Source organism: Rhinolophus ferrumequinum, chromosome 18 (assembly GCF_004115265.2).
Source record: "Rhinolophus ferrumequinum isolate MPI-CBG mRhiFer1 chromosome 18, mRhiFer1_v1.p, whole genome shotgun sequence".
In the NCBI taxonomy this organism is placed as follows: domain Eukaryota; kingdom Metazoa; phylum Chordata; class Mammalia; order Chiroptera; family Rhinolophidae; genus Rhinolophus; species Rhinolophus ferrumequinum.
The window spans coordinates 48,810,206-48,822,971 of NC_046301.1; the positions used below are offsets into that span (position 1 = coordinate 48,810,206).

The 12,766-nt window shown below is 55.6% G+C and overlaps 2 protein-coding genes across 3 annotated transcripts; one reads left to right on the top strand and one right to left on the bottom strand.

Moving 5' to 3' along the window:
- Nucleotides 1-1,663: 1,663 nt before the first annotated feature.
- On the bottom strand, nt 1,664-7,789 carry GET3 (guided entry of tail-anchored proteins factor 3, ATPase). Its single transcript, XM_033133414.1, has 7 exons — nt 7,600-7,789; nt 6,629-6,776; nt 3,777-3,925; nt 3,546-3,696; nt 2,663-2,770; nt 2,376-2,573; nt 1,664-1,997 (listed from the first exon to the last, which is right to left on the bottom strand). The coding sequence occupies exons 1-7, from the start codon at nt 7,758-7,760 to the stop codon at nt 1,866-1,868; spliced, it is 1,047 nt and encodes a 348-aa protein (XP_032989305.1). The 5' UTR covers nt 7,761-7,789; the 3' UTR covers nt 1,664-1,865.
- A 1,384-nt stretch (nt 7,790-9,173) lies between these two features.
- Nucleotides 9,174-12,289, top strand: TRIR (telomerase RNA component interacting RNase). 2 transcript variants are annotated; one of them, XM_033135316.1, is made up of 3 exons: nt 9,174-9,594; nt 11,475-11,552; nt 11,848-12,289. In XM_033135316.1, exons 1-3 carry the CDS (start codon nt 9,256-9,258, stop codon nt 11,953-11,955), a joined length of 525 nt encoding a protein of 174 aa, XP_032991207.1. In that variant the 5' UTR covers nt 9,174-9,255; the 3' UTR covers nt 11,956-12,289. The 2 variants fall into 2 exon arrangements, with proteins under 2 accessions (XP_032991207.1, XP_032991208.1); XM_033135317.1 differs by lacking the exon at nt 11,848-12,289 and having other exon boundaries at nt 9,174-9,571; nt 11,475-11,551.
- The last annotated feature ends 477 nt before the right edge of the window (nt 12,290-12,766 follow it).

The window sequence follows — 12,766 nt, forward strand, 5'->3', positions numbered from 1 at the left end:
GTGTGTGAGAGATGGAGGCTCAGGGATCCAGGCCCTGGGCCTCTCGGAGTCCAACCCATGCGTTAAGAGTTCGGATGACTTTATGTGGCCCCACCCCAAAGCCCTGCGGCCAGGACACTTTGTTCCCAGTCTGGCAGATGTCCGCCCCGCCTGGGGTAATTAGGAACCGGCCAGGGCTGGTCACTCTTGAACCTGCACCTCCGCTGCCCAGCTGCTGTCCAGCCCATAAAAATGGGCAAGGGGTGGCACTGCTAGCTCTGGGCCCTGGGAGGGGACAGGCTTCAAGGTGATGGGGCTCTGTTCCGACCAGGGGTCCTCACTCCCCAGGATGTATCTTTATACACACTGCAGCCAGCTCTTTCTTCCTCTCATTATCCCTCCCCCAGCTCACCGTGTCCCCACAGGCACTTCTGACTGCTGGACCCCCGATGGGGTAGGGGCAGGTTGCCCAGGCTAGTTCACATGCTTAATAATTGTTAACAGTGAATAATAACAAACACTCCTTGGCGGGTACATGCCAAGGAGTGTTGTAAAGGCGTTACTTATCTCACGTCACTGAGTCCTTACAAACAGGCTTATGAAGTTGGTGTTCGTCATTCTTGCTATCCAGGTAGGGAAACAGGCTCAGATGACACAGCCCTTTCATGGCACAGCTGGGACTTGAACACAGGAAGTCTGGCTGGGAGCCTGGGGTCTTTGCCACTGGCTGCACCACCGTGTTTGTTTACAAGTGCCACCCTGACATGCCCACACTCGCATGCACAAACTCAATGCATTGAGTCAGGGGACACGTTTGGGCTTGTGGCTGGGTTCCCCTTACACGCACACACACCCTGACACGCCCAGCCCCTGGGTGTGCAGTTTGAACACCACTTCCTGACTCATGCGTGTCCTCAAGTACCTCTTGTCTACCCCACCCCCACCTCCCCCAAACCAGCGCTGGCTTGGAATCTGCAAACGCCCAGGGTCATCCCAGTTCTGGGTCTCTCAGGTGAAAATGAAGGTGGCTGTCCAGGGAGGAGTGAAGCGGGTAAGGGGGCCCACTAGGTGCCTTTCCAGGCTGACCCTTCCAGGTTCAGGTGAATTTGTACGATGGTTCTGTGAATGGCCATACTGTCTCCATTTTTGGAATGAAGCTCAAACTACAGGAAACATGAGGCCACTCAGTGAGACCGTTCTGGAGCCAGGACTTCAGGGATTCCTCTGCCATCCTGTTCCCAGTTGAAGCCCTGTGTTGGGAGGAGCTGATGCCATCCCAAAGGGACAGGAATTGGGGGGTGGAGACTGTTAATCCCGTCTGGCTGGCCCAGCCTCTGCCCAGGGTGCCTCCTAATTTCCAAACCAAACAGCAGGTAGTGTTGGGTCAGCTGCCAGGCCTAATCTGCTCGGGCTCTCCAAGGGGTCTCCTGGTTCCCACGCTCTGAGTCTCAAAGGAAGTTGGCAGATGCTCTTCCACTCCAGCAAGGACACCCCTACTCATAGAGCGAGAGAAAACATCCCCTTACTGAAGCCACCCACTTTCCAAAATTGCCATAATAAACACACCTGTTAGGTTTGTTTTAACTGCGCCTCTCTAGATGTGCCATCTTTGCGCAGTGCACAACCTGTGCAATTGTATATGGAGGTGCTGACTCCCAAACTCCCTGTATCAATACCCACAGTGGTTTAAGATCATTTTATTGAGGATCGAGAGGCAGGGAGAGGTAGGGGGCAGCTACAGCCTCCCCAACCCCACCAGGGGGAAAAGATCCCCTCCCCGCCTCCCACGTGGCTCCCCCTGTATTATGGGGGTACTTTGTGCAAACTCTGCCCCGGTACAGTGGAGGATGGATATGAAATGGTAGCAGCTGGGACTGGCAGCGGTGCTACTGGGTGCTGGGTGGCTTGTAGGGCTCCAGGAGGAGAGCGGAGAAGGTGTTGACCTTGTCTGCCCCCCGCACCTCGTGGGGTAGCAGAGGCAGCTTCACAATGTGGAAGTCTTCGTACAGGTCCTCCATCTGCGGCCGGGAACAGAGGGAAGCAGTCAGGGAGCCGCAGGGCAGGAACAGAATGTGGGTAGATGGAAGGGGTCAGGATGGGGGCCTTCTGGGGTCAGAGGCTTCACAGGTCACAGGTAGGGGCAGTGCCAGTGAGGTCTGAGATCCCTGAGCCAGACCTCCCGCTGCCCAGGGTCAGAGATACCCGGGGCCAGGCCAGCCAGTCCTTGAGGGCCAGAATTAGGGGGAAGGGTCTGAAGTAGGGCTGAAGGGCAGGAGGTTGGGGTGCGGATGGAGCAAAGGGTCAGAGCATAGAGTAAATGGCTGGCAGTGCTGTGGCTAGGCTGGGCCAGGCTCCCACTTCCAGGATCAGAGTGTGAGGGCTGGATAGGTGCGCACCTGGTCCAGGTACTTGGCCTGGATCTTGTGGCGGGCCTCACACATCTTGCAGGGCTTCTCAGGGTCTGGGAAGACGAGCTGGTTGACGATGATGTTGTGCGTGTCGATCTTGCACTTGGCCAACTCCTGGATGAGCCGCTCTGTCTCGTACAGGGACAGGAACTCGGCGATGCACACGCAGATGAAAGTTGTCTGCTCCTGCAGGGTGCGAGAAAGAACAGTGAGGGCCAGGTGCTGGCCCTGTCCCCAACCCGAGCTTCTCATTGCCCCCCTGTACCGTGACTCACAGGGTCCTTGAACTGCTCGCTGACGGAGCGGATGACGGGGAGTGTCTCCTCCAGCTTGGAGGCCAGCTGGTCTGCGTTCATGTCCCCGAGGCCCAGCATGTTACACATCTGGTGGGGAGGAAATGGGAGGGTTTGTGACTTCCCTGGGCCCGTACATCTCCTGGGTTGGGGGCTTGCTAAACACCCAGGGGGATGGCTCCGGACACCTCCCAGTGGTTAAAGGCATGGGCCCTTGAGCAGCCCACAGGGGTCAAATCCCAGCTCTGCCTCTTCCGGGGGGCTGTGGCCAGGTGGCTTGACCTCCCGGAGTCTCAGTGTCCCCATGTGTAGACCTCACCTCCAAGAGCGGGTGTGCCAGATGAGCTGACACATCATGTGTTCAGAACAGTGCCTGGTACACAGTAAGTGCTCCACAAATGTGACTACAGGTCCCCAGAGAGGACCACACCTACCACCAGTGGTGTGGGATGTGTGTAGAAGTGTGTTTGTCACTAAGGTCGTCACACTGTCATGCTAATAACCCATGGGGGCACTCGCATGCTCTCCATGTGATGGTCACGGAAGGCGAGGCTGGGAGAGATGAAAGGACTTGACTGAGGTCACATAACTGTCCTACCAGAGTGCAGAGCATTTGAACCCAGGCTGCCTGGGTCTGGAATATGTGCTTTCAAGTTCTCTCTGGGCACTCAGTGGGCGGGAGTAGGGACATCAAGTCCTCTGGAGTAGGGGGACAGTCCCCCCATAGTGAAGATCCATCCCACCCATTGGGAAGCGTGGACCCAGAGGGGTTGTGTGTGGGAAAGGCCTTTGTCATTGCACATCTGGGAACCTGGGGACTGGCTCCCACTTAGGGGATGCCTGGATGCCCTGGGGCCCTGCCTGCCTGTGAGATGAAGGGGCTGATCTGGTTCTTGATCTGCATGAGGCGGCCTAGGCCCCGCTCCACGATGGTGGGGAAGTTGAGCAGCCTCAGCGTGTGGCCCGTGGGCGCCGTGTCAAACACCACGACCGAGAAGTTCATGCCCTTCACCAGCCTGCAGGGAGATGAGGGTCAGGCCCGTTTTGCCCTCTCTTCCACCCCAGCCCCAGGCAGCACCAGCCCACCGTGCCTGACCTCATGACCTCTGCATAGCTCATGGCCTCATCGATGCCTGGGAAGGCGCTCATGGCTTCCTGCATCATCTTCTTGCCCATGCTCAGCATGTTGTCCTCCTCGAAGAACTCATCAGGCAGCTCTGCCACGCCCAGGCTGGGATCGATCTCCTGGAGGAACCGAGGGTTTGAGACTCAGGCTGCTGCTGCTCCTGCAGATGCCTTCTCATCCCGGCGGGCTCCAGGCCAGGGGACACCACGGAGGGCCCAAACCTCAGTCCTGCATCAGGTCCCAGCTGGGGAGACCCCCAAGGTGACATGGCCCTCCCTCAGACACTAAAGGTCTCCGGGATTGCACAAAGGATCAAACTATTTCACAAACGGGTGGATCAGTGTCCCCAGAGGGAAGCCAAAGCCTCTGTAGAGCTTTCATTGGCGAGATCCCCCGCCAGACCCCGACTGCTTTCAGATCATTCCTCTAATGTGAGTCTTCCCTCACCATCCCATCTGACAGCACAGCAGCAGCCTCCCGTCCCACCTTCTTTTCTCCTTAACATCCAGCCTCTTTTCACATGATTTACTTATCACATTTCTCATGTCTCCCCAACCAGAATGTCAGCCGTACGAGGGCACCAGGAACTGTCTGGCACACAGCAGGTCCTCAACAGGGACGTGGAATTCACAATGGGATGAGCATTCCTGGGCTCCCTGGTCAGTCTTGGACTTGATGCCTCCTTCTCTATCCTCTGCCTGTGTCACCTCTTCTTGGTGACTTCATGGGTCCCCCCGTGAAGCCAACTCACTGGCCTAAGAGGTCATTTCCCTGCAGAGAGCTTGCCCACCCATCACCTCACCCATCACCCTCACCGTCACACCCTTGATGGGTTACTCCTAGTCACTGGCCACCTGTAAGCTCACGTACCCCACTCTGACCCGGGCCTCCTCACCTCCTGCCTCAGTTATTTAAACCTCTTTGGGCCACCTCATCCCCCTAGTTCACTGTTGGTGTCCCTCTTGGCTGGCACCCTTATCCAGCCTGGGCTCCATAGGCTGTCTCAGCAAACACTCCTCTTTCCTTCTGTGTTTTGCAAAAATCCCCATCCTGGCTCTCTGGTATGACTGCACTGAGGTGAGTAGCAGGGGAACACGCCTGACGAATGACTTCCACCTTGCTCCGTATTCCTGATCACAAATCTCCAACAGGCATTTGACGGCCAGACAATCCACCCTTGGGAGTGTTGATGTCACATCTTATCCTTCCTCAAAGCCCTTCTGCCCCATTCGCTTCTTGCTCCCTGCTGAGATCTGTGCCTCATCTGTGCCTCAGTGAGAAAGAAAGCCGCTGGCTGCCAATACCCTCATCGCCACCCCCCCCGCCCCCCGGAAATACTCCATACCCCTGGCCTTGCCTTTGAGTCCCTGGCCCTGGCGTAGTCCAAGTCCTGGGTCTGTGTGCTGGATGGAGCTCATGCCCACCTGAGGACCATCCTCTGCCAGCATCCCGGCTCCCTCCTGCAACATTACCTATCCCTCCCTATTGGAGCATTTGTGTTAGCAAAAAAATCATGCTCTAGCATCTCTTTTCTCAAAAAAGCCTTCCAGGGGGCAGCCGGTTAGCTCAGTTGGTTAGAGCGCGGTGCTCTTAACAAGGTTGCTGGTTCGATCCCCACATGGGGCACTGTGAGCTGTGCCCTCCACAACTAGATTGAAACAACTACTTGACTTGGAGCTGATGGGTCCTGGAAAAACACACTTAAAATCAATTTAAAAAGTTAAAAAAAAAAAAAAAAAAAGCCTTCCATAACTCTTCTCCCATATCCCTCCAGTGATGGCCCCATTTCTTAGCCCCTATCATGGCGGGCCCCAATCCCTGTCTCCACCTCCTCAGCTCACCCACTCCAGGCAGGCTTTTGCCCCCACTTCTAGGGTGGTCTCTCTAAAACTGATGCGCCTACTGGAGCCGACAACCTCTTCCTGCCCAAGTCCTTTGTCCTCTGGAGCTTAGGAGCCCACACCCTCTGGCTTTTCTCTCACTTCAGTGGTGGTTCCTGCATTGCTGGACCCTAAATGATGATGTGACCTCAGGTTGTTTCTGGGCCTCTCTGTTCTCTCACATTCTCCTCCACTCACAGCTTTAAATACCACCTTTGGGACAATGACTTCCAAATCAATGCCAAAGGCCACTATCCTGCTGTGTCCACTTGATGTCCAGTGGAAACCTTGGATTCACCATGGTCAAAACAGAATTCCTGATTTGTCCCTTCTAAACCTGCTTCTCTCCTAGTCTCCCCCATCCCTGATGCTCAGGAGCCAATTGAGAGACGTACTTAATCCATTTTTTTCCTTCACCCATCGCAACCAAGCAGTCATATTGCTATACTTCCAAAATACATCCCAAACTTAACCATGTCTCCCCCAACATTCTGCCCCACACCCGAGTTCCAGCTGTCATCATCTCTTGCCTAGTCACTGCCCTAGGCTCCTTGCTGCCATCCTCGACTTACAATTCAAACCCCACATGGCAGCCACAGGGAACTTCTTGAAAAATTAATTTGGCCATGACAGTGCCCTGCTTAAAATGAACAGCTTCCCATTACACTTGGAATCAAAGCCAAACTGCTCCCAGTGGCCTATAAGGTCCCACAACTCTCTGACGTCTCCCTCCCTTTGCTCATTGCTAAGTTCTGGTCACTGTGGCTTCCTTTCCGCTCCACAAACATTCCTCACTTGTTCCCCTCTGGGTATGTGGAAGAAGGAATGAAACTAGACAGAGGATGTAGAACGGGCAGCACATTGTCGCTGATGGTAGGTGTTCACAGGAAAGGCCTGAACGGGCCTTTGCTTGAATAGGGAGCTGAGCCCTGTTCCACTCACCATGGCGAAGAGGTTGTCATAGCCTTTGACCTTGGTGGGCACCTTGGAGAACTTCTGGTCAAATGCATCCGAGATGTTGTGGGCTGGGTCAGTGGAGATGATCAGAACACTTTCCCGCCCCTTGGATAGCTGGACTGCCAGGCTGCAGCTGGGCAAGGGAAAGGTCAAAAGGCAAGGAGTGAGGGGTTAGGCTCTGCTCCCTAGGTCTGCATGGAAAGATGTGGGGCCCAGAAGCTGGCCGGGCCTCGAGAATATGGCTAATTGTGGAATTAAGTCTCAATCTTTGCAGAAGTACCCTCTCAGACCTCACCTACTGACCCCTTCAGCTGGCTAGCATGGTGAGGTTCAGTATGGCTTGATGCTTGCTTCTTCACTACTCTCTCCTGGCACAGAGAGTCATGGTCCAGCTGTCCAGCCAGCATAGTTAAGGAGTCCCTTGTATCTCCTCAATTCTAAGCTAAGGGGTCCCCTGCACTTCCTGCTAAACTGAGGATGGTTCAAACCAATTGTCCAGGATAATTTGCCCCAGGGACCCCACCCTCTCCTCCCAGTTGACTGGGACAATCTGATCATGTGCCCTTGCCTTCTATCTCCACGTGGGCATAGAATGGCAAGGTTCACTCAGACTAGAATAGTTTGCCCCCGTGTGTCCCTCCCTATACTTTGAGCTCACTCTGGTCCACAGCTGACTGGGACAGTTAAGTGCTCTCCTGGCCCCCGAGCGTTGGGTTCAGTGTGGTCCCGCCCTTGAACCACAACGGGGATGATTTCCCAGAGGGTGCCAGGCCCGCATTCAGGAGGTCTCTTCCATTTGCTCCAGGTAACTTCTGGAGAGTGCAACCCGGAAGACCCCGGCCCAACCCCCGTGCTCAGCTCGGGGTCGAAGAGCGATCCCTAGCCTCCCCTTCGCCCAGATGGGTGGGATGGGAAGATCCCACCCATCTTCCCGGCCCACGCTGCAGCCTCTTTACCTGCAGGTGGTCTTGCCAACACCACCCTTGCCCCCGACGAAGATCCACTTAAGGCTGCGCTGCTCGATGATGTTGCTAAGCGTGGGCTCCAGCGGCTCCACATCAGGGGCATCCTCGAACTCCTCTGCCTCAACCCCCCAACCGGCTACCCCTGCCGCCATCTTGGAACCGGCTCACGTGATCGAGCGGAGCGCACCACGCAAAGTACCAACAGGGGAAATTCTCTGTTATATCCCCATCAGGGCTAGCAACCCGAGTTAATTTCCCCATGGCATTACTTTTAGGAGCTGACAGAAGCTATATTTCCAAAGTCCTCCTCTTCCAGGGTTCACCTTGTCGATCTCTCGTCTATGTTTTCTCAGAGACTCCCCCTGCCTAATTAACATATTGGTACGTTCCAGAATACTCCCCTTCACTGATTGGACCCTAAGTCTCGCAGCGTTCTTTTCATTGGCTACATCTTTTATTACTTTCACCAATCACTCTCAGGTCCTGGTAGCCGCCAATCTCTCCTTAGCAACCAGCCAAACACCCGGTCCATGCCCTGAAGTTAGACCCCAGGTCCGCCCTGGCCTGACTCCATAGGCTCAACTTCTTGTCGATCTTTTCCCCCCTATTCTCCAAACTGAATCACAACATCCTCTCAGGCCCTTCGCCTCTTATCCAATTGGCTGTGATCCATCTGGCTCCTGACGCTAACCAACCATAGATGAATTGATTAGTTGGCTGAAAACCTGTCTCGGGGCTGAGTGGGCTACAGGGAGAACGACTCCGGTTGGACGAAATTTGCAGATCCTTGTCCAGTGCGCACTGAACCCCTATGCTGGGCAGACCAGGGCAAGGACCAGACCTGCAACCGCGCTTCTTGTCTTCGAAGGGACCCTATTCCCGAAAACTTCTTAGTACTTTTATCTTTGTGGAAGGGAAGACTCCAGCGAATTCCCTGTTTGAACCTCTGCACTGGGCAGGAATACAAGATGGGTCTCTCATGCGGTTGGCGGACACTCTTAACTATAAACTGGGTTACCCCAGCTTGGAAATACCTTCTCCTGAGAAGCTTCTTCTGAATATTCTAGCTCATAAAATAATACCCTGATTCTCAGATGGGGACCCCAGCTCCACGGAGCTAGCTAGGTGTCCGCATTTCCAAACGAGAGCTTCATCCCAGAGACAGGTACCTAACCCAGACACCTCCATTTCTAGTCCGGGGGGGGTCCAGGCTAGATACCCTCTATAGACTTAGTTAGGGACCTAGATTCCAACGTGTCAGTTGAGTACACATCCTTAGAGGAGATACCTCTCCTCACTGAGATTATTCCTGGTGCTAGAAGGAGGTTCTAGCCCCGTAAAGCTAATGCACCTCCAGTCCCGTGAGGGCTACAGCCCCAGAGGACGGTCCCACTCCGGGGGAGACCCTGCACGCATAACGCCTGCCCAAATCTAGAGGGTTATAAAGGTCCGCGGGGCGGGGCCCTCCGGTCCGCCAGTCAGGTTTTACCCCTCATTCGTCCCGCCCCTCAGGCCCCGCCCCCACCGCGGCGCTTGGGGGTCAGAGTGTTCTTCCCGGCATGCATTGCTCGGGATCGGCAAGTCCGGCGGCAAGCGCGGGGCCGAGGCGGCCTTCCCGGAGTCCTTTGCGCGGCACTTGGCGACAAAATGGCTGCCCGAGGGAGACGGGCGGAGCCTCCGGGCCGGGAGGCACCGGGCCCCGCGGCGGGCGGCGGCGGCGGGAGCCGATGGGCTGAGTCGGGGCCCGGGACATCGCCCGAGAGCGGGGATGAAGAAATGTCGAGCCCGGTGTCGGGCGGCGTGAACTTGTTCGCCAACGACGGCAGCTTCCTCGAGCTGTTCAAGCGGAAGATGGAGGAGGAGCAGCGGCAGCGGCAGGAGGAGCCGCCCCCGGGCCCGCCGCGACCCGACCAGCAGGCCACCGCCGCCGCCGCGGGTCCCGGGGATCCGAAGAGGAAGGGCGGCCCGGGCCCCACGCTCAGCTTCGTAAGGAGCCGCGGGGGTGGGGGCGGGCGCCGGGGCCTGCCATGGCAGGGGGAATCGGCCCGAGAAAAGGGATCGGGATTCAGGTCCACCCTCCGACCCCGATGAAGGGGCCATCCGGGTCACTCGTTGAGGATGCGGAACCTGGATTTCCGATGCGCGAGTTTTGGGGGTGGACGTGGAGAGCCCCGGAGCTTGCTCGCGAGAACCGGGAGCCGAGGCTGGGGAAACCAGGATTCCTATTTAGTGGTACTCGAACTTTGGGTACTGGGACCATTTCCCAGTATTCGGAAGGGGAGCAGATTCAAATCTGGAGTCGAAGATGTGTGGAATAGAGACTCAGACCGCTTACTGTGTGACTTAGGAAATTTTCTTGACTTCCTGAGTCCCCTTCGGTTAGTGTCCATTTATTGAGCACCTTACCTTGTGCTGGGCATTGTGCTTAGGTGCTGGATATACCCTGGTGAACATGACAGACAAGATCTCTGCTTTCCTGAGCATCTGGGCCTATCTTCATATTTTCTGTTTGGAAAAATGGACATTGTCTCATCTTCTGATGTGATGAGGGTTCAGTGAGGCCATCCTGGAAAAGTTGTTAGTTAGCATGGGGCCTGGCTTATAGGAAGGGCTAAACCAGTGGTTCTCATTTGGGGATGATCCCCCCATTTAGCAAAGTTTGGAGGCAGTTTTGGTTGTCAGAACTGGGGGAGTGGGGTGTTATTGTCATCTGAGTAGAGACCAGGGATGTTGCTCCACATTCTACAATGCACAGGACAGCCCTCGCTGTCCCCCACCCCATTCCCCAGCAAAGAAGGATCCATCTCAAAATGTCATTACTGCAAGATTGAGAAACTTGAAACAAATGGCACCTTTATTGATGGTCTACTCTGAGCTTGCTTTGTCTCGTATTGAGATCAAGTCCCTGTGGTGTGAAGAAAAAAGTGTTGACTCGAGAATAATGGAGTGGGGGTCAAGTTTCATCATCCACCAAAAATGGGTGAGACTAGTCCCAGCAGGGCAGGTCACTTACTGCCAGGTTGAGGGGAGGAGATGATGCCTGTGAAGACTGTTGCAGCCCTCAGTCAATGGGAGAAGATGGAGGCCCAAGATGAAAGTCCAGACTGAGACTTCTGTTTGAGGAAAGGGAAATGTCAGTACCTGGGTTGGGATGGTGTAAGAAATGTGTAGAGGCCAAGTACCTCTCCTTGAGTGGGAGTAGCAGTAGTTGTCACAGCCTTGTTCATTGAGGGGCTGTTGTTGGAGCACCCTATAGAAGCCAGGCCAGGCCAAGTTAGGTGCAGGGGATATAGCGTTGCTTAGTCGTTACGGATGCTGCTCTGTGGCTTGGACCCACCTGACCCTGAACCAGCTCCATTGTTTGCTGCCAGGATGACCAAGGGTAGGGGCCTCACCTTCTCGAAGATGTTTCCTCATCTATAAAATGAGGATGGTTATAACCTATCTTAGGGTAACTGTGAATGTGAAAGGAGATGATACATTCAAAGCATTTGGCACAGGGCTTAGCATACCGTAAGTGCTCAGTAAAGGGAGATGTTGCTGCCTGCATGGTCACTGCCAGGGGAGGGGGAGGATTTAGCATGGAGAGTGAGGACAGAGTCCATCCCCACGGATGTGGGGGTTCTTCTCACTCCGTGGGAAGGCAGCCCCGGGGGCCCAGGATTGCCTGGGCATCATGGGCCCAGGACAGGCGCTGAGTCGCGTGTGCTCCTCTCTGATTGCTGCGCAGGTCGGCCGGCTGGCGGAGCTGGGCGCGGCGTCGGGACGGGCCACCGGGCCGGGCTAGGAAGGTGTAGTGGGCCTCAGCGCCGCCAAGGGCGGGCCCGGCTCCTGTAACCGTTGCAGTCTTCTGTCCCTTCACCCAGGTGGGCAAGCGCAGAGGCGGGAACAAACTAGCCCTCAAGACGGGAATAGTAGCCAAGAAGCAGAAGACGGAGGATGAGGTGAGCAGGTTGGGTGCGGGGGGGCTGCCCAAGTGGCCTTTCCTTTCCAGCCTCAGCACCTGGCTAATGAGCCCTGTCCCTCCCTGTCTAGCCTCCGGGCCTTGGATGTGGGTACTGGGTGGGGGAGGAGGGCTTTCAACGGCTCCAGATCACTTGACTCTGAATATCTTGACCTCAAACCTAGGACCTCTGGGATGACACTGGGGGTGGGTCAGCTGTCTCAGGACAGTCCTGATCCCAGTTCTGGCCTCCCGGGCATCCCCTTCCCAACCTCCTGTGCCCCCCCACCCCACAGGTATTAACAAGTAAAGGTGATGCATGGGCAAAGTACATGGCAGAGGTGAAAAAGTACAAAGCCCACCAGTGCGGCGACGATGATAAAACTCGGCCCCTGGTGAAATGACTCCCTTCCCCCACCTGCCCACGGCCTGGGACTCTGCGATGTACATAACTATTTAATGCGGCGGCAGCGGTGGCAGCGGCGGCAGCCTTTCCCCCCAAGGACTTACACACAGAAGGAACCCGAGATGCTTCCCGCAGCCGCCGGCGATCCTCCAGGACTCTTTTTTACCTTGAGCACTTGCCTCCTGAGACTTCATAGAACAGTGGTTTACTGTCCTCTCTCCCCCCCCATTTCCTCGCTCTCTCTGGCTCTGTCTGTCTTTCTCATCTCACCCTCCCCTTTCCTCTCCTTAGCCATCACTTCTGGAAAGTAAAGAACTTGATTTAGTGCCGGAGCTGAGTGCTTGGTTTGCCTTCTTTGCTCTCTCCAATCTAAACCCTTCCCCTTCGGCTCGTACCGCCCCACCAAAGCCTGGGTCTGGCTTGGTGAGTGGGAGTTTGGAGAGGATGGGGGCGTGCTCCGCCCAGTAAGCCTGGATTCTTCCCCAGGACCCATTTCCTCCCCCCCTGACTGCACCACCGTTGTTGCTCCTTACGTTCCGTGTCTCTTCATAGTCCCATTTGGCTGGGCTAAAGCTGTCATTCAGCAGACACTGAGTACCTACTGTGTGCCCTGGCTGTGCTGGGCCGTGGGGCCACAGCAGGGAACAGAACAGACCACATGTGCTCCCTGCTCTTGTGAAAGGAAACAGACAAAAAAGGGAAGCCATTTTGTGAGGTGCCTGTGAAGAAGTGCTGGGTAGAAGCTGGGGGAGTGGGTATATTTTTGTTGACATCTCATCTGAGACCTGAGGGAGGTGAGGAAGCGAGTC

What these genes read in the sequence shown, in the direction of transcription:
- GET3 (XM_033133414.1), bottom strand. Translation starts at nt 7,760, where the DNA reads ATGGCGGCAGGGGTAGCCGGTTGGGGGGTTGAGGCAGAGGAGTTCGAG. An exon ending in AGCTATGCAGAGGTCATGAG is followed by an intron (nt 3,697 to 3,776) that starts GTCAGGCACGGT and finishes ATCTCCCTGCAG; the next exon opens with GCTGGTGAAGGGCATGAACT. An exon ending in GCGAGCAGTTCAAGGACCCT is followed by an intron (nt 2,574 to 2,662) that starts GTGAGTCACGGT and finishes CGCACCCTGCAG; the next exon opens with GAGCAGACAACTTTCATCTG.
- TRIR (XM_033135316.1), top strand. Translation starts at nt 9,256, where the DNA reads ATGGCTGCCCGAGGGAGACGGGCGGAGCCTCCGGGCCGGGAGGCACCG. An exon ending in CGGGCCCCACGCTCAGCTTC is followed by an intron (nt 9,595 to 11,474) that starts GTAAGGAGCCGC and finishes CCCTTCACCCAG; the next exon opens with GTGGGCAAGCGCAGAGGCGG. An exon ending in AGCAGAAGACGGAGGATGAG is followed by an intron (nt 11,553 to 11,847) that starts GTGAGCAGGTTG and finishes CCCACCCCACAG; the next exon opens with GTATTAACAAGTAAAGGTGA.